General features: G+C 59.3%; 2 protein-coding genes across 4 annotated transcripts; one reads left to right on the top strand and one right to left on the bottom strand.

The window, feature by feature from the left end:
* Nucleotides 1-3939: 3939 nt before the first annotated feature.
* GATA2 (GATA binding protein 2) lies at nt 3940-17672 on the bottom strand. Of its 2 annotated transcripts, XM_040463294.1 has the most exons (7): nt 17498-17671; nt 12283-12491; nt 11328-11604; nt 10278-10919; nt 8371-8516; nt 6406-6531; nt 3940-5907 (listed from the first exon to the last, which is right to left on the bottom strand). In XM_040463294.1, the coding sequence occupies exons 3-7, from the start codon at nt 11554-11556 to the stop codon at nt 5608-5610; spliced, it is 1443 nt and encodes a 480-aa protein (XP_040319228.1). In that variant the 5' UTR covers nt 11557-11604; nt 12283-12491; nt 17498-17671; the 3' UTR covers nt 3940-5607. The 2 variants fall into 2 exon arrangements, with proteins under 2 accessions (XP_040319228.1, XP_040319230.1); XM_040463296.1 differs by lacking the exon at nt 12283-12491 and having other exon boundaries at nt 17498-17672.
* Nucleotides 13207-22638, top strand: LOC121022288 (translation initiation factor IF-2-like). Of its 2 annotated transcripts, none has more exons than XM_040463298.1 (3): nt 13207-13996; nt 14358-14648; nt 20830-22638. In XM_040463298.1, the coding sequence occupies exons 1-3, from the start codon at nt 13789-13791 to the stop codon at nt 20910-20912; spliced, it is 582 nt and encodes a 193-aa protein (XP_040319232.1). In that variant the 5' UTR covers nt 13207-13788; the 3' UTR covers nt 20913-22638. The 2 variants fall into 2 exon arrangements, with proteins under 2 accessions (XP_040319232.1, XP_040319231.1); XM_040463297.1 differs by lacking the exon at nt 20830-22638 and adding an exon at nt 15523-16534 and having other exon boundaries at nt 13218-13996.
* Nucleotides 22639-22885: the final 247 nt, after the last annotated feature.

The following is a 22885-nucleotide window of genomic DNA, read 5'->3' on the forward strand; positions in this document are numbered from 1 at the left end:
CTTAATTTTCTGACTTGTGCTGGTCTTGTTAGTTTTTGCAGATGAAGTTTGGAATTATTTTATCATTTTGCTTTAAAAAAAACCCACACACAGTGGACTTTTGATCTACTGCCTGGTGCTATGAAGTCACTTAGGGCAGTCCACTCACCTTAGGAGAAGCTCTCTGGGTGTGGGTGTTTGCCTTCTTCCTTGCCTCTCGGGGGATTCGTCCTTCCTTTCCATCAGGTGGATGGCAGACATTCCTCCCAAATCTTATTCCCCTGGGGCAGTGTCCACTGATTGTTTCTAGTGGTGGTCACCAGGAGGTGGGAGGAATTTCTGGGGAAGGACTGAGATGGTCTCTATGAATTACAAAGGGGGCTTGGTTTCTCACTACAGAAAATGGGAATAAGAAGCTGGGCCTGGAAGCGTCTCTGTAGAAGGAAGGGAGGAAGGGGCCCTGGGCCAGCCAGCCCCACCTGGGTGCAAACAGATGGAACAAAGGCCAACCCACCCCAGGCGCCCTGGCGCCAGGCCCCTGCGGAATCATAAAGGCACCATCTCCCAGCTAAGGCGGCCACTTGCGACACTTGGCCTGCCTGCCTGCCCTGCCCTGCCCTGCCCGGGAGCTTTGAGGCCACAGAATCGAAACTATTTACCCGCACAATGACTCGGGCAGCAGGAGTCATTGTTAGCACTGATTATTTTATGGAAGAGGGAACAGAAACTGTAGTGGCACGAGTGCCTGGGGCTTGAACTTAGGGCCTCCGAAGCCACCATACCTCCCCCGCTCCTGGTGGTCGCTCACCGGACACCATCCCTACCCCCACAGTCTTCCCCAGCTCTGGCTGCTGGCTTTGTCAGAAACAACCCCTTCCCTCCGTGAGTTTCCTGGCAGCCAGAGAGAGCGGATTCATGGGGACAAGACGTGTGTGTTTTGTCCCCACCAGAACGCCAACAACTACCAGGGTCGACAAACATTCGGGAGAAGTGAATGAATCCATTCGACAGACATTTGGGAAGCACCTACTGCAGGCCCATTAGAGACAATGGAGACACAAGAGTGACAGACATAGTCCCTGCTCTCTTGGACCTGACATGGCAGGGAGAGGGGATCCACTCCTCTGTTTATTTCTTGCTGGCTGCTTCTGGCACTGGGTGCTCCCAAAATATTGCTTGGCAGTAGGAAGGAAATAAGACCAGGGTAGTAATAGAGAAACAAGGGTGGGCAGGGGGTTCTTTCTGTGGTTCTTCTGGGCTCTGGGTTCTGGTCTTCAGGTCCAGCTCGGGGACTCTGGGTTCCAAGCCCCACGCTCTAGGCTGTGAATTTGGGGGGTCCATGCTCAGGTCCCTAGGTCCTGGGCTCCGTGTTCTGGGATCTGGATTCTGAGGTTCAAGTTCTAAGCCACCATCTCAGAGTTCTTGGATGTAAGTTCTGGATTCTGAGCTCCAAGTTCTAAATTCTGGATTTGGGAGGACAGGAGCTGTGCTCTGTTTTGGGTCTGCTTCCTGAGTACTGGGGTACAGAGTTGTGGACTCAAAACTCTGGACTCCCAGGTTCTGGTTCTGGATTCGGGGCCAGATAATAGCATTGTTTGCCAGAGGCCAGGTAGAGTCGTTACTGCGTCAACTGCTCACGGGGAGGAATTCTTGTTTGTTTCATCGGGTGGTGTAGCCCCCGTGCCTAGAACACGGCCAGGTGTGGGCGAAGGGATCAGCAGGCACACATACGTGCTCACTTGAGTATGTGATCATATAGACACACAATCCCGCCGTCAAGAGCCAGGGCACAGAAGGGCACGACCATCCCTGCCCTCAGTGTGGGTATAATAGCTGATGGGGGAGGGTGGGCCAGAATGCTGTGAGCTGGGGAAGGGCTGAGAAAGCCACTATGGATTCAGATGGGCAGGCAAGTGCACATCCAGCTACACACCAGGTCAGTTCCCGCCTGCTCTAGGTGTCCATGCTACAGGAAAAGGACGTGTGCGGGGTGGTGGCGGCAGAGCAGGAGCAGAGGGCTCCTGAGTCAGAGACCCAGGGATGCTCCTCCCACTCTGTCCTGCTGGGCTGAGGTATCTGGGACTTCACAGGAGGCATGCTGGCCTCCACGGGACTATTGCTTCCCCGGCCCCAAGCAAGCACCCTGCCAGCACCGGCAGTCTGCAATGGGAAGAGTGACAGGAGGGCCTCCTGGCTCACGTAGACATCAGGGCTGCCAGAGAACAAGGAGGTTGGCCATCAGAAAGCCTAATCGTCAAGGACTCAGGGTACCAGAGATGGTGATTAGGGCCAAAAGGAGTCATCCATCAGAGACATATGAATAGAGTAATGTAATTAGAGACAGTGGCGTCATGGGAGATGACATCATTCAAGCACGTGATCAGAGGTGGTGGCTGTACATTGAGGATCAGGAGGTGGTGTTCAGAGGTCTTGGTGATCAGCATGATCGTTGATTGCATATATCATCCGTCATTGTTCTGGGACATGGGGGACTGAGGGTGTGAGCCACAGGAACGTTTGTGAAGGAAGTATCTGGTGCTCATATTCTTGACGACTGAATGCAGAGGGGACATCAGTGATCACATTCAAGGGCTAGAGACATCCAGAGATCCTTGTGGTGGGTGATCTACTGGGGACCAAAGGCAGCAATGGTTAGAGAATTTAGTGACCGGAGACACAGGGGACTGGTGATACCGATGACCAGGGGCCTGGCAGTCAGTGTTCCTGGTGATCAGGATATAAGGGACACTGGTCATAAGGGTCCTGGAAGATAAGACTCCACAACCCCTATGCTGGACACTAGAAAGCTGGGTGATTAGCACTGAGGAGACAGGGATGTTGGGCACCAGAGCCACTGGTGACCACACGGACAGTCAAGAAAATGTGATAGAAGAGGATCGCATGATCAGTGATATTGGTCATCAGGCACCTTGTTGGTTAGAGATGTTGGCGACCGGAGACAAGTGTCCAAAGTCATTGTTAAGGAGACACCGGTGAGGAAAATAGTGATTGGTGATATTGGAGACACATGTGAGTGCTCAGATCTATCAACTATTCGACATTGATGGTCATGCTTCTTGGTGAACTAGGACATTGATGACTGAGTGCATTGGGGACCAGCACAATTGGAAATCAGGAACATGAGTGACAAGAGGCACCAGTGATCACAACATGGTGAATAGAAGTACTGGGAAAACGCAGTGATGGTCAGAGATGTTGGTGCCAGACACACTGAATATAAATATCGATGAATAGAGGTGCTGATCGGTGGTAGGAGATACTCATGACCAGGTATGTTACCAGTGAGCCAAAACAGTCCCTGGAGACCCTGGTGATCACATTTTGTGGCTGTCCGTGACCAGACACGTCACTGTCAGAGGCATTGATAAAACATTGGTTGACCGAGTGTTGGCGACCAGTGTTATAGTAATCAGATGTCTGTGGTCACAGGCTCTGGTGATCAGACAGGTCACTGACCACGAATATCAGTCATGGTGGCTATCTCCAATGACCAACCTCGTTGACTGAGGATGACAGCAATCAATGACATCAGTGATCAAAAACGCTGGTGATCAGGTTTGTCAATGAACAGGAATATTGAGGACCAGAGAGGACAGAAACAAGAGCTGATCATCTGGGAGGAAGTGGATGGGGACAGGGGCGGAGGCAGTCATCTACAAGAGCCCCAGGAAAAGGATCAGTATGCAGGCCAAAGGCTGGAGAAACCATGGCCTCCCCTTGTATCCCCAGTATCCACCCAGCCATCAGGACCCCCAATGAGGTGACAATGGGGAAACTCAGATGGGAGCAATGCAGGGGAGGGGCATCAGGGTCTCAGACCCCAGCCAGACAGGAGCCCTTCTCTCCAAATCACTGGGCCGCAGAACCCGTTAGGTCTGACCACTAATCTCCACACACAGGACTCAGCAGCCTGGGAGCCCACAAGATCGGCCAGAGGCATTCACAAAAAGTATTTTATTATTCTTAACAGTATTCACTTCAAAGGAATAGGAGGATAGCATACAATTTTTTTACAGACAATATATAAATGTTGTACATAATTAACAATAACTTAGTTCACTAATCCAAAATAAAACAAGCCAAATAAAACATAAAAACAGAAAATACTGCGGATTCTTTTTCTTATGCGGATACTAGTACAAAATAAGTTACTTCTGGCTGTGGTGCCCCCGCAGCGATCGCCTACCCATATTGCACTTGGTCGACTACATCAGCACAATCCTGGTCCTGGGCCGGCCCTCGCCAGCCGCCGCACCCCACCACCTCCGCATACAGAATCTAAGCTCGGACACGGTTATGTACAGCTGTACCTTGGGAAGGATCCAGACAGCCACAGCAAAGCAGAGCACAACCCAGGCGTCTCCAGGGACCCCGGCAGGGTCGTGGCCTCTCCCTGGACCCACCCCCCAACTCCTGCCTCTGCCACCTGCCAGACCAGCCCCTGGAGGCCAAGAGCAGCCAAAGCCCCTCCCCAGGCCCCCAGCTCCCCGTTCGAGGGCTGTGGGATCCAAGAACTTTTCCAAAAATAATTGCGAAGCTACAGCCTTGGTTTGTAGGTTTTATTCCTTTCCACAGCAAGGGCTTCCGTGGCAACGTACAATTGACTGGACCCAAAATGAGTTTAAAAATAAAACAACTAACTCCTCAGCGAGTTAAGCTTATGCAGTCTTTTGTATATATATATATATATATTTTTTTTTTTCTTTTGTCTCAGAGTGGGAGGGAAGGGGGTCGAGGGGTGAGCAGAAAAAGGATGTTATGTACAGGGGTCCACCTGGCAGAGGAGTCAGGCTGTGGCTCAGGCTCGTTAAGGGGACACGGGTCACACCAGCTTCGGCCTCAGAGCCAGGGGAGCGATCTGGGAGACATTTCCCCTCTCAAGAAAATGTTGTTTCCTTCCTGTGACCCAGCCCTGGCCTGGGAATCTGCGCAGGACCGCCCATGATTGTCTCTGCCCTCCAGGGCCGGGCCGCCAGGGCACACACCGCTCAGCCTCCCCAGGCCGGTGGTGGTCCGGCTATACTGGCTCAGCCCAACCTGAGCTCCAGCTGTTTCAGAGAGGGAAGCCAGAGGGGATGGTGCGGGCCAAGGGCCCCGCACACCTGCCCCCAGAGCCCTAGCAAGCAGGTGGGCCAAGCGGTACTTGGCGCAAAAAGACCCAGAGAACCTAGGGCAGCTCGGACCTCCAAGTCTCCCAGTCCTTGTTAAAAACAAGAGCAAAATAAATTACTTTTGCCTACTCCCTTCTCCTCCCAAAAACGGTCTTCTTCATTTGTCCCCTGCCTCCCTCCTTTTCTCTTCAAAAAGTTGTCCGTTCTGTTCTCCAAACAATCGTCCGTGATGGAAACCCCACCTGGGCAGGAAGCCGGGCCAAGGCCGCCCCCCAGCCTGGGTGAGGATCTTCACCGTGACCGCCGACGGCCGAGTGGAGCGCCCACAGGAGAGGCAGCTTGGGGCTCCGACTGGGCTGGCGGGAGTGCCATCAGTCTTCAGGGAAGGGCAGGCAGCTAAGGGTTTGCCCCCACCCCACCCTGCCTAGGGGCGCCCAGCCTCGCACCGCAGGCCACCCTCCTCGGCATCCATCCGTCCATTTGTGGGGGGCCGTCCCTAGCCCATGGCGGTCACCATGCTGGATGGGTGGGGGTGGCCAAAGGAGAGACTGGAGGAGGGGTGGATGGGCGTTGGGGTGGGCAAGATGTGTCCCGAGTGGCTGAAGGGTGGGAGGTGGCCCACGGGCGCCATGTGTCCAGCCAGGGCGGCGGCGCTGAAGGGGGAGGCCTTCTCCTGCATGCACTTGGACAGCTCCTCGAAGCACTCTGCACCTTTCTTGTTCTTCTTGGACTTGGTGGACATCTTCCGGTTCCTAGTCTGGATCCCTTCCTTCTTCATGGTCAGCGGCCTGTTCACCTGGGGGCAACCACAAAACCGTCAGGGGGGTCTAGTTCCCTTCCCAGAACAAGACCCCACCCCCCAGCTTCCACGTGGCGCCAAAGGCGGGTCTGGGCTCGGGACCCCACTTGCAAACGCCCTCGGCCCGCCAGGGTCTTCCCATCAGCCTGCCGCCCTTTCAAGAAAGGTCTCTCACTGTGTGGGACCCGCAGGCCAGGCCGTTGAGCCCACTAAGTGCCAGCACTGCCCCCCATCGACACAACCGAACTCCACACCCACCTTTTGTTTTAAAAAGACACCACTTCCCCAGACCGCCGCCCGTGGAGGCCACACTTGCAGCCAGCTTGCCCCCTCTTATGGGAAGCCCTTATGGCACTTGGGGCTTGCCCGCTGGGGGAACAGCCGCCTCCCAAGCCAAGCCACGCTGGAGATTGTGGCTGGGGCCCCGCGCCTGGCAGCACAAAGAGCCGCGGTCCCCGGGGAGGGGCGGGGCGGGCCGGGGAGGGGCGGACTCACATTGTGCAGCTTGTAGTAGAGGCCACAGGCGTTGCAGACAGGGTCCCCGTTGGCGTTTCGGCGCCATAAGGTGGTGGTTGTCGTCTGACAATTTGCACAACAGGTGCCGGCTCTCCTGGCGGCCGACTGGGAGGGGAGGGTGGCGTCAGCAGGCTGGGCTCCCACGCCCCACCTCGACCTCCCTCCCCGACCCTCACCCCAAGCCCCCCCCCCCCCTCGTCCCTGCCAACTTAGCCCAGGAGCGGGAAATCTCACAGGGGAATCCAAGCATCTCAGAAGCCGTGGAATTTTAGAATTTGAGACCTAAGCCATCGCAGAACTCAGAATAAAGAACTCTCAGAAGCCTGATCTCAGAATCAACAGGGGCGCAAGAGCTGAAGGGAAAAATCAGCCACCGCCCCCACCCCTTAAACTAACTCTGTAAAAGGGGAAACTGAGGCCCTGAGAAGGGCTCTTTTGGTTTAGAAGGCTGGCTCACATGTCCGCATGACTCTCCACGCCCCACAGTCCTGGGTGTGACCTCGCCTGAGGCCAGGGCAGGGACGTCAAATGTTTAGGGAGTCTAGAGCGGCACCGTCCAATATGATCGCCACTAGCCAGGTGGGGCTGTTTAAATTCAACTGAACTGCGATTTAATAAAATTAGAACTTCGTTCCTTCCTTTGCACAGCCGCATTTCAAGGAACCCACAGCCCCAACCATAGTGGGCAGTGCAGATCCAGAACATTTCCATCACCGCAATGCTGGTCTGTCCCACACCCTGTACCCCAAACCAGAGTGCTCACTGCCCCGCAGCCCCTCAGGGAGTGCAGGCCAGAGATGTCTGGGAATAAGTGCCTGGTTTCTGGAAAAGGGAAAAGTGAGAGAAAGTAAGAGAGTCTTCACCCAAGAAAGCAGATCTCCTCTTGTGGGCCCACCGGCCCAGCCCCACAGTGACAGAATGTGTCTGTCCCCCCGCAACACTCCCCAGTGAACCGCAGGCAGCAGGGCTGGGGTTGGGGGAATGAGGCCAGCAAAGGCCAGGAGGGCCCTAGGCCGGAGCTCCAACCTCCTCGACAGCAACAGCGGAGGGACCTGCCGGTCTGCTGCCTCAGAGGCGGGGAGGGTGAGGGTGAGTAAGCAGCCTGAAGCTGGAATTCTGACTCAGGGGCCAACACCGTATCCTCCACCCCTACCCCCACCCGGGCCCTCACCCCGCCCGCACTCAGGGTGGGGGGAAAAAAAGGGGGCCCCCAAAGCGGCCAGCGATTTAAGCCTCATAAATCACTTCGCCCTGAAAAAAATATATTTATTATTCTTAGCATTTTACGCATTATTTGCAGAGCGGAGGGTATTAGAAATTTCAAAACAGCCCAGCGAGAGGCAGGACTGAGCCGAGGAGAGGCTCTAAAACTCGCGGAGTCCGGAAACAGATACGCGAAGTTTCCTTATCTTCAGGCTGCAGATGTCCGGATAGGAAACTCCGGCAGGAGATCCGAAAGGGCATTTTTTTAAATCACTCAAATGAAAATACACAGTATAGGTGACTCCATGGAAAAATAATAAAGGGCAGGTTTTTTTGGTGGTTGGTGTGTGTGTTTTATTTAAATAAGCGCGAGGAGACTGTGTTCTGGGCTGCAAGGAAAGTTACTTCATGGCCCTATTTTTAAAGAGAGTTAAACAGAGGCCAGGGGACAGGAGTTGGGCCCTTGGACACTCAACTTTGGGGAGCCCTGAGCTCAGTGGGGGGAGGGTACCTGGTGGGCTGCAGAGGGGGAAATCTGGCCTGAAAAAAAATCTGGCCTAAAAGGAGGGTGACCCCAAGCGATTTGAATGATAAGAGGATTTCAAGAGGCAACGCAGCTGCAGTTGAAGGGTTTGGTGGTGTTCCTCTTATTTTTTAAATAAATTGCCGGCTCCAGTCCAGGTCGGCGTCAGGGTGCTGCCCACCGGCCCCCTCCCCAGCCACCTGCTGCCCCGCGCCTACCAGTCTCCGCTTAGGCTTGATGAGTGGCCGGTTCTGCCCATTCATCTTGTGGTAGAGCCCGCAGGCGTTGCACAGGTAGTGCCCGGTGCCGTCCCGCCGCCAGAGAGGGGTGGCTGTGGCCCCACAGTTGACGCATTCCCGGCCTTCTGAAGGGGGACAGGGAGAGACGCCGGCCCGCTTAACGGATAAGGTCGAGGGGAGAGAGGCAGGGGTGGGCCAGCGCCAATCAGGCAGCCGTCTGCCTCGGCCCGGATGCTTCAGGGGGTGACTTTTAGCTCCAACCCTGGGCAGGAAGAGGGACCCAGAGGAGGCTTCCCCGCCGAAGGAGAGGAGTTCAGAAAGTAGCTTTAAGGCCAAGTCTCCCTCTTCAAAACCCCTGGCTTGAAGGAAGGGAAATGGGGCTGGAGGGAGGAGTGGGGCCAGGGCCCCAGGGATTCTGGGCGCGACAATGAAAGGGTATTTACAGCAAACTTCGCCGAAGGCTGGGCGGTGGCAGGAGTGGCCCAGCTCGACCCGGCTGGGCCTGGGAGGACTCTGCCTTGCTTTCTAGTTGTGCCTCTTCGGTCTGTCCCTTTCCCCAACTTCGTCCGCCACCTTCCGATTGATTCTCTGCCCCGCGTCCTCTGCCCTCAGCTCCTACCCTCTTTCTGTTCTCGGAGAATTTCCTCCTTTCTCCCCAGCTGCCCTCTCTTCCGCTGAGGCCCTAGAATTCAGCCCCGGACTCGCATACAAGGTGTTGCTCTTTAAAATAAAACACATCCCAAGCCCTTTCGTTTCGAAGCTAAGCAGGCTAAGTGACCTCGGTCTTCTGTCGGAGGCGGTGTTTTTGCTTTTTGTTTTTTGTTGTTGTTTTAAAAGGCCATCTGGAATTCAGATACAACGTAAAACAAACTTGGGAGAAAGGGCTAATTTAAGGCAAGGTAGCTGGCCTGCGGAACAGGGGCCCTGGGGTGGGGCTGAGGTGGGTGCCAGGGACGGTGGGGGCAACCAGGCAGGGTAGCTGGACGCCTCACACCGTGTTGCCCGGGAAAAAATTTTCCCCGTTTAGTTTAAACTAAATTGTCGATATACCTGGGCAAGGAAAGGTTCCTGGACTCAGGAGTAAAAGTTTTAAAAATCTTCTTCTTCCTTAGCTTAAAGGGATTGGAAGGGAGGCATTGACAGCGAGAGCCCCGCGCTGGCTCGGTTTCTGCTCTCCAGCCAGGTTCTGGGACGGAACCAGTGTGGCCCCAGCCGTCTCCTCCGGCAAAGGGGCAAAGCTACCTACAGCTTCCTCGCCTCACTCCAGCCTTCGGGGAGGGAGAGTGAAGGATGCGCCAGCGGGCAGGGAGCAGGAACGACTCCCGACTCCCGGGAATGCTGCTTTGGGGGAAATCTCCCAAGGAGATTGGGAAACATCGAAATCCCACGATTTGGACTGCCTGACTTGGAGAACCAGATTCCTTAAGGGTCTGGAGCGTACCCACAGCACCCACAGCACCCACAGCACGCACACACACAAAAACACGCACACACAGCCTCGCTGCTGTCACTTGCTACTGCATTCCCTCACACAAGTCAAGAGGCTGCTCAAATTTTCACTTAAGATTCAGGGAAGGGCAGGGGGAATCCCCGGTCCGGGTTCAGTCTGGCAGTGGCCAACCTTGGAAGGGAGGGTGAGGAGGGGGAAGGGAAATGAACTTTGGGGGCAACCCTGGACAGTTAAGAAAAGGACAAAAGTTTTAGGGCTCCCTCTCCCCCATTCTGGGTTCTCAAACGTCTGTTGGGGTCTATTAGAGAGAGACTTCACCCATCCCCAGATCTGGAAGACTGGCACTGCCCCGCCTCCCATATCATAGCCCCCGACCCCCACAAACAAAAGCACAGACCAACCCCACTCCCATTGGCTCCCTGGCACTTGTCTTTACCTGAACAGGAGCGTGCCTTGCTGCGCTGCTTAGGGGTGAAGCTGGAGGCAGGGCCACCCAGGAAGCCTCCGGGGTGGAAGAGTCCGCTGCTGTAGTCGTGAGCAGCGGCGGGCACGTAGGAGGGGTAGGTGGGGATGGGGTGGTGTGTGGCAGGCTGGGTGCCCATGGCAGCCAGGCCTGGGCGCAGGGGACTGCCGCTTTCCATCTTCATGCTGTCGGTCAGTGACACCTGGTACTTGACCCCATCCTTGTCCTCCCCCCGGGCTGCATTACCCCCTGCGGAAGAGGAGGCTGGGGAGGCAGCCCCGGTGGTGCTGGGGTCAGGGGACACTTCCTTGGGCGGAGTGGGTGGGAAGCCGAAGAGGTGGGAGCCAGAGTGGGCTGCAGTGGGAGTGAGGGAGGCCACAGAGCTCCCGCTGCCTCCCCCACTCCCACCCCCTGCCCCTGGGTACACGGAGAGGGGGCCTCCGGGGCCTCCAGCAGCTGAAGGGTGCAGCGGCGTCTTGGAGAAAGGGCTCACGGTCCAGGGATTGTGGTGGTGCGCTGCAGCCGCGGAGAGGGCTGCTTTACCCCCATCGAGCCAGGGCAACCCCGGGCTGTGCAACAAGTGTGGGCGGCACATCTGGCCTCCGGTCAGGCGGGCTGCGGGAGGAGGGAGAGGGGTCAGGGTGCGCAGAGGCCGAGCCGCGCCATGACAGATACACGGGACCACAACTCACAAACCAGCTAGCAGTAACATTCTTCCCAAAGAAAACCAGAAACATAATACCCCAACCGGTAATAATCAAGAATGTCAGTCCGGAGCTGAAGGACAAGTGGCACCCGAGGAACCCCACCAGACCAGGGCCTCGAGGGAACCCGCACAGGCCAGCTGGGAATTGGGCAAACACCCTGCGGTGCCCCCACCTTTCCCGCCCCAATTTTTCAGCTGCCTCGATTCCTGCGAAGCTCACATCCGGGAAGCAGGCCGCCGGGCCCTCCTCCCCTCCCGCGCCTGGCGCGCGGCGCACGGCTCCTGGGCTCCCAGTCACCCACTGGCCTTGGGCTCACCGTGCGCGGGGCTGTAGGAGACGCGCGCCCGCGCGTGGGCTGGGTTGGCGTAATAGGGGTTGCCCTGCGAGTCCAGGTGGTTGAAGAAGACGTCCACCTCGTCGGGAGGCAGCAACTGCGCGGGCTCCATGTAGTTGTGCGCCAGGCCCGGATGGTGCGAGTCAGGGTGCTGCGCGTTCAGCACGGCGGGGTGCGCCATCCAGCGCGGCTGCTCCGGCGCCACCTCCATGGCCGGGAGTGGAGGCTCGGGATCTGGGCCGAGGCGGTGGCGGCGTCCCTGCGCGACGGAAGGGGGCGTGAGGGGCGCCGCCACGGCCTGACATCCCCAAAGTCCCGCCACGCGGAGTCCCGCACGCCGCTGCGCCCCAGCAGAGCCCGGCCGAGGCACAGTCCCGGGTGGGAGGAAAGCTCAAAGCTCAAAACGAAAGGAAGGCGGAGGAGATCGGTCAGCCGCTCACATTCACATGGTGACCCCCAGTCCCAGAGCCACACATCCGTGCACACCGGCTCACACACGGGCACAAGCCCCGACACCAGTGACCCCACAGTGAAACACAGAGTCTCACTTTAAATCGGACACTCACACTGACCACCCCCCTCCTTCCCGGGACACAAACGCATAAACACAGACTGAAAGTTGAAGACAGGCGCCTGGGCACCCACTGGGCACATGATCTTAGCGACACGCACATACCTGCACTTGGCGCCGGATACACATACCAGCTTGACGACCCCCCCCCCCAAAAAAAAACCACACACACTAAGCCCCAGCGGCTGGGAGCCAGCCTCCCCCCACCCCCGCCCCAGCTCACCCCCAGGAGGCACAATCAAGACCTCTCACCAAGGCACACCAAAGCAGTCACCGAAGCCTGGCCCCGGCCTTGACCCACCGAAAGGACCTCTCAGAGCTTGGCGCGCCCCAGGCCCCCCGCCAGCTCTCGCACCCCAAACTTACACACGCAACGCCGCAGGGAGGGGGGCCACGGCCTCGGGGACGGAGGTTCAGCACCGGCGGGAGCCCCGGGAGTGGCGGGCTCAGGAACGGCGCTTCAGGAGGCTGGGCTCACGGAGTAGGAGCGGGGGACAGCGCGCGCCTCGGCCTCAGGCCCGCCCGGCTCCGGCCCCTCGGCATCCTCCGGCCGCCCTGGCGCCAGCTCGCGACTCCTGCACAGACATGAAGCGGGGGCCGTGCACGCCTAAGAAGCCCGCGCCAGCCAATCAGCGCCGCGCGCCGCCCAGCCTCCGCCCCCCATTGGCTGCGCCCGCAACTCCCGGACCGCCGGACTCCCGGACTGACCCGCAGGCCTGCCCCCCTCCGCCGGCGGGCCCCCTCCCAGCGCCCTCCCGGCGGCCCCTGCTGCCAGTGCCCCCCGCCGGGACCCTCACCCCACCGGCCGACTGCTGCGCCCCCTCTTGCGGACACTCCTGGATCCGCCTAACCCCAAGACCCTCTTCCCAGTTACTAACCAACTGGAGACCCCCTCCCCGGCAGCCTGGGTCCCGCACCCTCTGGGCGTCTGGGTGTCCTCTCCCCAGGACCCCCGCTCTTCCACTCTCTCAGATCCCACCTCCTTTACCACTGAACGTGGCCAGTTGGAGTCCCAACTACCTACCCAGGCCGTTCCCTCCCCCGACTCGGGCTATGGCTGAGCAGGGGGTTGGGAGGACAGCTTCGAAACAGCAGGAGCGGTGAAGGGCAGGAACTACGGGGCTCGAGTGGGCACCTGGGCCTCGGACAAGAGGCCGTTTAGGACTGTGCTTGACCGGGTGGAGGTGGCCTGGCTGGCGGCTCCAGAGAGGGGGAGGGGGCGTCCCCTTCCCGGGCGTGGCCTTCGCAGACCAACGGGCCGAACTGCCTGGGGCGAGGCCATGGAGACCCGGACTGGCGCCGGCGCCGGCTCGAAGGAGACGCCTCCGGGAAGGAGAAGGCATTTTTCCCTCCTGGGGGTCCCTAAGGCGGCCCCTGGGGAGAGGGAGGCGATAGACTGAGAGCTCTGTCCCCTAAGTCACCTGGAACTGCTCTCCACACACCTCCAATGCACAGATCCAGCTCTGTGGGTGGAGTGGGCCCCCGTGCACAAATCTCCTTGCTCTCTCCCATTGTACAGACATAGGAGACCGAGGCTCGAAGGGAGCCTATGGCCGACGGGGGGGGGGCCGCGGGGCGGAAACAAAGAACTTTGGGGAGATTGGGACAGGTGCGGGGGTAAGGGGGGAATAATCGTCGTCCTCCAGCCCCTCTCCCTTAGCTGGGTCTACGGCTCTCGTAGTGGGAGCCCAGAGGGATCCCAGGTGGGTCCGGGACAGGGGAGAGGGCGGGGGTCCGGGCCACCCCCGGGAGGGTGGGGGGAGGGGCGGCGGGATTGACAGTCGGTAATTGGGTAACTGGAGGCGGCTTCTCCGGCCGGGCGGCCCCGCCACCGCGACGCCGGGGCCCTGACGTCACCCGATTCGCCAGGAAATGAACTTTTTAATAATCCGAGGAGGGAGGAAAGCCCTTGGTCCCCTCGGCTCGGGGGGCTCCCGGCCAGGCCCAGCTCCGCGGGAGCGCCCGTCACCCTCTCCCGGACCAGCTCTGGGCAGCGCCGGGGGGCGCAGGCACAGGCTAGGGGCCTCCTCCTGCCTTTGCGTCCGGCTGTCCGTTGATCTGTCCGAGGCCCTGGCGGCAGGTAAAGACGCGGGGCTGGAGGCGCGGAGCCCCATTTGGCTGGGAACCAGCGCGTCTTGGGCGCTTGGGGACCCGCCTGCCCTGGCGGCCCGCTGCGCCTCCCGCTCCGCTCCACTCCGGGGCGCGCGGAGCCCGCCTGGTCTACTCGGAACTCCGCTCCGCATAAGAGGAGGCCGGCGCCAGCTGAGTAAAGCGCGCCGGGACCGGGAGTGGGAGCGCGAGGCCGCGGGCGCCGGGCCTCTGCGGCCAGGCCGGGCAGGTGATTGGCCTCAGTGCCTTCCGGTTCGCGCTACCCGAAACGCGCGCGGTCTGGCCGGGACTCGCTGCCTCTCTGTTCGTCTGTCTCTCCTCCCTGCCTTTAGTTTATGATTCTTCATCAACGCGTAAAATGCAATCGTCGGAGCCTCGAGACTGTTTTGCGTCCCTGGAACCCAGCAGGAGCTTATCAAAGACACCGCCGCCCCGGGGACAATCCCTGGTGTCAGGCAAGACTGCCCCGCCAGCTCGAACCCCGGGACCCAGCTCAGGAGGCAGCCAGCCGCTTGCCAGACCCGGGGCCGTGAACGCCGGAGCCGAGCGGAAGATTTCCGTGGGTCTGCGATCCGCGCCTCGGCTCGCAGGGAGGTGGCTACTCTGGGCGCTCGGGAAAGCAGGTAATTCGCTTTATTTTCCCCAAAGGCGTGGTTCAAATTACCCCCGTTCGGGGTGGGTCTGCAGTTTCATCATTACGAACTCGGCTAGAAGCCCCTCCGAGGCAGCCTGAAGCCCCTCTGGGGCAGCGTCTTGGGCCACCGCAGAAGTGGAGGTGACCAGCCTGGCCGGGCCCCCCGCCTGAACGGCAGCCCTGAGCTGCCCGCTGGCCTGGCGCAGAAGCGAGCACTGGCGGGGATTTAATTACCCCGCTCGGCGGCTCAGAAAATCGCCGCGCAGAGGAGCTTAGCAGGGCAGTTAAGCAATGCTTGAGCAGGGGCCTCGGGAGATCCGCACCGGGTCCCCCTCCCCGAATCCCGGCCTAGGGGGGAGGGAAAAAAAAGGGGTGGGGAGGGAGCCCTGCCAGGTCTCTTGAGGCCCCGAGGTTGCCTTCCTCCAAAAGGCAGGCAGGCAGGCAGCCGGCTTGGCGGAGGCCTCCACTATGGTTGGAGCTCCTGCGTTGGACGCGGGACTACTGCGTTCTCCCGCAGGAACGAACCCGCCTGGGAGAGAGAAGAGGGGCGCCAGGCAGGAGAAGGCCCAGCTGGTCAGTAAAACACACCTCCCCCATCATGAGTGTGTGCGTATGCCAGACAGACCAAGGGCCACTAGTCAGGCATCTTGCCCAGTAGGCAGCAAAGACCATCCTATCACTTGCACACAAACAAACGTCCGGGGAGGCTCAGGGCAGCCCCCCCCAATCAGCTAGGATTGTGGGGGGCACCCTCACACATGAGGAAAGCAGATTTATTTCGGTTTATAGCCTGGGGCTTCAGGGTCTCCAGATCACCTTCAGAGGGACGTGACCCCTTTTCCATGTTTCTGTTGGTTTCCAAGGGTTGTTGCTAATGCGGGTGCTGCGTTTTGATCGCACTGAGAAGCTGTCACTTTCCTTACATGAGAACAAGACTTCAGGAAGGACTGGCGATGGGCAGCAGAGAAACCGAATGTTCCAACAGCCTTTTTCAAGTAGCCTGAGATTCCCCGAGAAAGCATGGGTCCTAACGGCTCAAGATGCGTTCTCCGGGGAGCTGGAGGCTCAGGGATCCAAGGCCAGGTTCTAGTGGGCCTCACCCACCGGCCTCGGCTCTCAGCTGCCCCTGCCCGGTCTTCCCCTCCCCTCCGTGCCCTTTGTTTAAACTTCTCTCATCCAAGGTGGCCCCTCTGGGACCATAAGTTTGCCCTCTCTTTGTAACCTAATTCTTCTCGCCTTTTCCTATGGGCATCTAATTGGCCAGCGGTGGAGGGGAGATTCAAAGAAATCAGTTTGCTTAAGGACTGCCTTCCATAGGGATATTTAATTGGCAACCCAGCGACCTTCGAGCCCCACACTGGGGATGTGCCTTGAGGGGTACTGAGGAGGAAGAGGGGGCCTGCTTTAGCCAGAGGGGTTCAGAAGTCCCCATAGGGTAAGGCCTCAAATCTGCTCAGGCCTGCAGCCATCCCCCCGCCCAGGGGTTCTGCAATGGAGGGACCAGGACTCCAACAGCCCCTTCTGCTCGCTGGGGTTCATTTTCAGCCCCCCAAATGTGAAGGCTTCTTCTCCTCTCTGGCCTCCATGATGGCTTTCCCACCCTTTACGTCTTTAGGGCCGTTTCGAATCGTAAAACCCGGGCTGAGAAGTCTCAGCGCCCTGGGCTGAGGTGCCTGCGAGATCATGTATCTCCTTATCAGGTTCTAACCACCCACCTCCAAGCCGTACAGCCTCCCCCATAGGCCCTGCTGAGACCTGCAGACAATCGGTCAGCGTTTCTCCTTCCTTCAAGCACAGGCACGGTTTACTCAGAGAGCCTGGCGGTCCTGCGGCCCGGCAGCATGACAACTGGTAAATCCGTTTCGTTAGACGCAATTTGTTTGCAATTTGTCGACCCGGCTGGGAAACTCTCTCCAGACGCCTGGGTAGCCGCAACGGCCCTACCTGCTTCTCAAATCCTGCCCACTCATAAACGAATCCCAGCGCTAGGTGCCTGTGTAGACCCGGAGCTCACCGCCAGATGTTCCCGATCCCCGGGAGACGTAGCTTTTTCCAAAACAACGAATTTCCTTCCGTGTTTTCCGGGAAAGGAGCGGCCGCCACTCCCGGGGGCCCTGAACGCCGGATCTTTCCCCTTGCGGTTGGGGCAACCTGGAGTTCAAGCCTGGCCGCCGCCGAAGGATTCTGAATGCCCGGCGTCCAGACAGACCCAGACCGCCGCCGTCTACGCCTCCCGGCGGCAGATCTCGGAGCCCGCGGCGGCCCCATTCTTATTGAAATCCCACTAAACAGATTCCGGCTCCGGCTTGGGGCAGGGGGGAGACTTCCAGACCCGGCGCTCTCCCCCACCCGCACCCCAGCCACACAGGATAAAGGGCCGCGGGGCGCAGCGCGCGGGGGCGCACGCAGGAGCGAGCCGGGTTAAGCCGCGCAAAGCCGGCGCACGGGACCAGCCGGCAGGTGCAGCCGCGGCTCGGCGGCCGGGCTTGGGCGCCTCCGCCGCTTTGGCCCGGAGGTGGGGGCGGCCGAGACAAAGACCCCAGCTCGGGGGCCGGGAGGTGGGGCGCTTTGCGAGGCATCGGGAATAACCGGGGCTCGCGGCCTATGTGTGGCTGCATCCGAGAAATGGGAAAACAAGAGGCCCGACGCGGGCCTACTGTCCTCGACTCCGCAAATACTCCCTCAGCATCAGGCCCCTATGACCTGGGGTTCGAGCCGCTGGTAGGACCAGGGCGAACCCCGAAGGCCACAAGTCAGGGGCCACGGGCTAGGGGGCCGGGTGGTTCAAACCTGGGGACTAGAAGGGCCCTGGGGCCAGGCGGAGGTGGGGGTACTTACCCAGCGAGGTGCGGCGGGCGGCGCCCCCGGGTGGACGGGGCCGGAGCGGAGCGGGGCGCACAGCGCGGTGCGTGGCTAGGTGGGCCCACAGGACCCCGGTGCGAGCTGTCGGCGTTCACCAGCAGGGCCCGGGTGGCGCGCCGAGTGGCCGCATGGTGCGCGGCGGGCCGCTTTTGTTCGCCTGGTGGCCGACGGGGGCCGGCTGGGGTGGGGGCGAAGGCAGCCTGGAGATAGAGACTTGAGCGGCGAGCCCAGGCGGCGCTGGCCTCGTTACCTCCCTCTCGCTCCCGCTGCCTCTCCCTCCCCTCCCCCGGCCGCAGCGGCCGCTGCTTTTTATTTCGACAGCACTTTGAGGGGGCGGGAGCGCCGCAGGGGGGCAGGAGGGTGCCCAGAGCTCTGCGCCCCGTTTCCCTGGTCCAGCCGCCGGGCGGCAGGCCGAGGGCCGGAAGGCACTCAAGGCGCAATACCTTACTCGCCCATACTCCAGACTACTCCCGCCCTCGCAGGGGCGCAGGAATGAGCACCTATTCTCTCAGGGGTGTAAGCTCAGAAAGCCCGGGACGTCTCTTTTTCCGAGACTCTCCCCGGGGACCGTCATGAGCCGTGGCCACAAGCGCTCACACACACACACACACACACACACACACACACACACACACGCATGTACACAGACGCCTGCTCCTCCTTCTCCAATTCGCTTCCAGTAGTGCTCACACATGCACACTTCTGTGCACACGCGTTAGCGCACACAGCTGTGGCTACGTGGAAATTCTCAGCCAGGAGATCTGGGTCACACTGACATGCACGCGGGCATACACCCAAATGTAGCTTGACAATCTGGCACACACGCATGCACGCGCGCGCACACACACACACACACACACACACACACACACCTCCCTCACTTCCAGGCTGATTTTGGCTAAATGTAGACACATGGCCTCTCCCATCCAAGCCACCTATACTCTCGCCCCAATTCCCAAACTCCCAAGGAAACCAGAGCATTTCAGGAGTGGAGTTTGAGGTGGCCCCCTGGCCCATCCCCAAGGAACCCTCTCAGGAAAGAGAGGGAGTAGAGGGCTTGTCCTCGGAAGGCTGGGCAGAGGAGCTGGGGTGTGGGAATCTTCACCCCAAGAATGCGAGGGGAATCTGGTCCTTGAACTTCCAAAGTCCCTACATCAAAATTCAACTCCACAGTGGGCGTCCTCCGCTCCCCACCCCACCCTGCCCCGTCCCATTCCAGCTGCCCTGGGGAGTGAAAGTGGCCTGGGGATCTTCGGCCCAGAGAGAAAGTGCTTTGCTTTGGAAGGACTGGGAAGTCCCTGGTCCTGGGAAAACTAGTGTATGCCCGATAGAAGTGTCCAGCGCCCCCCATCTCTGTGGCCATCTGCTATCTGTGGGTCTTTCTTTGAAGCTGATAGTGACTGTCTTGCACATGTATGTGCTGTGTGCGCTCGGGAGAAGATCTATCCTGAGGGCCCCTGTGTGTCTGTGTGCATCTGTGAGCACGTGGGAAGTCTACAAAACTGAGTATATTAGCACGCTCATTTCTTCTTGTGGGTCCCTGGGAGTTTTATATCGACAGTCTGTGTTCTGTGGGTCCCTGAGAGTTTGTGCTTCATTATGTGTGGCTATTTCAGAGCATGACCCCAAAAGTGCCTGTGGGAGAGTGTGTCTGTGGAACTGGATGTGTGTCCCTGTGGCTGTGTATCTGTGAGATCATTGTGTTCGTGAATCATATGATGGGAAGTGGGTATTTCCAAGTGTTTATTTATAAATTGGTGTGTGTCCCTATGTGGGTCGGTAGCAGTGTGTGTCTGGGTATCCTGTGTCTATGAATCGGAGCGTGTGTGCGTGTGTGTGTGTGTGTGTGTATGTGTGTATGTTCCGTCCTTCTTTAACAGCACTGGGTATTGGGTGTGTAACGTTGTATCTTTGGACGGATGATAGGAGCGTGGACAGTGTATCCAAGTGTGTCTGCACATCTGTCTACAGCTCCACGTATGAACTGATACATGTTGGGGTGGGTGTTTGTGTCTGTTTATCTAGGGTGTGGACATCTGTGTGTATGAATGTATCTTGGAACTATGTGTATGTACTTCTCTACCCGGTACTACCCTGGGTCTGTCGTCTGGGGACGAGTGTGTCTCTGGGTGACACACATACTGTGTGTCTTCCCAGATCACCCACCATTCCTAACCGGCAGGGCAGGCGGCCAGTGGAGCTCTGGGGTGCCATTTGCCAGGGCACTCTCTGTCTGTCTGTGGGAGGGGGAGATGAGCTGATAAGGCTTATCTGCCGACGCCAGCGCCATGCTGAATAACTGCTCTAATGAGGTGGCCTCGCTGGGACCACCGGCTCCCAAGGCCCCCAGCCTCACTGGGGAGGGGCATGAGGGAGCCAGTTCAGGGGCACGAGAGCAAATCCCCGTGAACCCAGCAGCGCCTGAGTGTCTACAGAAGCTTTTCTACTTCTGTCTTGTTTCTTCAGAGGGGGGTTCCAGTCTTACACCCCCACCCCACCTGCCATCTCTCTGCTGGGCTGGGCTGGCCTCTGGTCTGCTGTCAGGAATACAGTCTTAAGAGGGTAGGGGGTGTGGACTGAGAGACATGGAGGCCCAGGGATGGAAAGACCCAGAGAAGGGAGAGGAGGACAGGGAGACCCGAGGACAGATTTTAAAAAGCACCGGCCATAGAGGGACAGAGACGCCAGTGGGGGCTGGAGGGGTGGGTTGGGGACACGCAGGAACAGACAAAAACAAACAACTTAAAAGTGGCAGAAAGAGTCGGAGCGATGGGAACAAAAGCAGCAAACGCGCTAACCAGACACAGCCATGAACAGAGAAACAAGGGAGGAGAGATACAGAGAGGAGAGAGAGCAAAACACAACAAAAACAGAGATATGGGAAGGGAGAAGGGAACCCAGGCAGGTTCCCGGAGCAGTGGGAAAAGTAGGGAGGCCGAAGACGGGCTGGGTGGGACGGACAGACCGATTGGAGGACAGCGGCAGTGCCGAGCGCCGCGCGGACGCGAGCGCGGGAGGCCGAGCGCCAGGCTGCGGGCCGGGAGGGCGTGAGCGCAGAGCCCGCGGGCCGGGCGGGGCACCGAGGCGCGGGCGGCGGTGGCGGGCAGGGGGGTCCGAGCGGGGCTGCGCCGCTGTCCGGGGTAATTTTTCATCTCGGCCGGCTAATCTTTGTTCCCGGCGAAGATAATGAATAGCCAATCGTTATCTGCCCGGCTCCCGGAGGCTGCCCGAGAATGGGGTTGTACAGGGCTGGGAATTGTTTCCAAAGTGCCGCGGAATAAATGGTGTTCCTTATCTCTGCCTTCCAGATTATCGGAGCCCTTTCAGAGCGCGCACAACAAATGCGCCCGCCATCGAATGCATCATTTACCACCGCAGATCCGCGCGCTGATGGGCAGGCAGATAGCCGTCCGCGGGGGGCACGCCGGGCGCCCTGTGCCCGCGCCGCCTGCCTGCCTGCTTGCCTGCCTGCCGGGGGCACCCGCGCGTGCGCCCCCGGGTGTGCCTGGCATGTTTGCATGGACATTCGCGTGTGCCAGCGGATGGGCACTGAACAAGAAAGGGTATTGGTGTGCATGTGGGCATGTCAGAGAAGTGTGCTACAAGAAAGCGCAGGTGTGCAAGCCCATGCTCACGGGCGTGGTGGGCGTGTGTGCTGTGAATGCCTGGAGGGGGCCCAGCTGAGGCTGTTGGAGGGTGCACAGAGGAGGGGGTATTGCACGTGAGTGCGTAGGCACGAGTGTCACTCAGGGTGGGAAGGCAGGTGTGTGAAGGAGTGGGTGTGCAAATCCGTGTGTACAGGTGTGGTGGAGGAGCGTATTGAGTGCCACAGTGTACCTGCCCTCGAGGAGGCCGTTGAGGAGTGCACACAGGAGGCGGTGTCATCTGCCACTAGGTCGCGTGCCCATGTGTATATTCAGACACGGGTGTGTGCCTGCAGGTGTCCGACCCTACTCAGTGCTCTGGGTTCCTACGTGCCTGTAAGCATGCGCATCCGTGCATTCCTGTGACTGTCAGGAGTGAGTGTGCCGCGGGTCAGAGTTCACCCCAGTGTGTGCCTTCGGGGTGCACGGATCTGTGTGAGGGCGGTTGTGTTGTTGTGCATCTATATGCCTGGGTGTGCCCGGGTGTGCCGTAGGAGGGGCCGGGGGAAGGGCGGTCGTTGGGGCCTCCGTCCCTACGCCTGCCTGGGTAGGCTCAGGACACACGGGCCGGGACCCCTCTCCAGCGTGGGAAAGAGACAGCCAGAGGGGAGAGAATGGTGTGTGCGGGTGCGACAGACTCCACAGCAAAAGGGGTGGAATGTGCTAGTGACAGAAAACGGGGTGTGGGGGCGTGTAAGGGAGAAAGGTCTTCGAGGAGTTTGGGGACACCCAGGGGTCCCAATAGCCTCAACAGGCATGCCCTGCCGGGGGCCCCAGAGCTCCCCGCTCCGGACCTAGGGAAAGAGAGACCCGAGCCCCGCCGCCTGAGGTCCCCGCGCAGTGAGTGACACGCGCCGCCGACAAAGGCTGTATTTTTCCAGGCTCGCGCCCCGCCCGCGCGCGCGCGATGGTCCCCATGGCGACGCAGATAGCGCCGCAGCCATTTTCCCTATCTCCCCGGAGTCTATTATACGGCGGGATTAGCTCATCTCCAGGCAGGTCAAACCCAAAGTCACACAACCTGCGGCGCGGGCCCCGCCCCCGGCCCGGCCGCCCCTCCCCCGCCGGGGTCCGGTCTCTGCCCGGCGACCCTCGAGCTGCGGCCCTTGCGCAGGCGCAGAGCGCCACCTGGCGGCCACGGGTGGCCCGAGTTGGGGTCTCCGGGAGCCGGCAGCCTGAACCGGAGTCACCAGGCAGAAGAGCTGTGGCAGGGGGTCCTTTCCTCCAGGAGGTGGACTCTCCCAGAAGCAGGGGCTTTGTTTTGTCACTGCTGTGTCCCCAGGGCTGGGCTGACGCACGGTAGATGCTCCTTAAGTGTTTCTTGAAAGGAGAGATGGATGGCAGGAAATTACAGACCCAGCAAACTGTCAAAGGTCACGCAGCTTAGTTGGCCACAAGAAATCACTTCTTAGACTGTATCCACTGAATTTAGAATAAAAGCCAAACTGTGCAATAGCCTTTGCTGACCACTCAGACCTGGTTTCCCCCTTTCTTGCTCCAGCGGGAGCAGCCTACCTTCTGTTCTTTGAACAAACCAGAACATTCCCACTCTCAGGCCTTTGTGTCTGCTGCCCCTTTTACCAAGAGTGTATTCTGCCTCTGCTCAGATGGCACCCCTCAGAGAGCAAAAACCGAGCCTTCCGACTTTCCTTGGTCGGCATCAGGCATTTCTTTTACAGTAAGGACTTAGCACGTTGCAAAATAGTCTCCTCTCAGGGTG

Source organism: Herpailurus yagouaroundi, unplaced genomic scaffold, assembly GCF_014898765.1.
Source record: "Herpailurus yagouaroundi ecotype Mexico unplaced genomic scaffold, PumYag 387, whole genome shotgun sequence".
Lineage (NCBI taxonomy): Eukaryota > Metazoa > Chordata > Mammalia > Carnivora > Felidae > Herpailurus > Herpailurus yagouaroundi.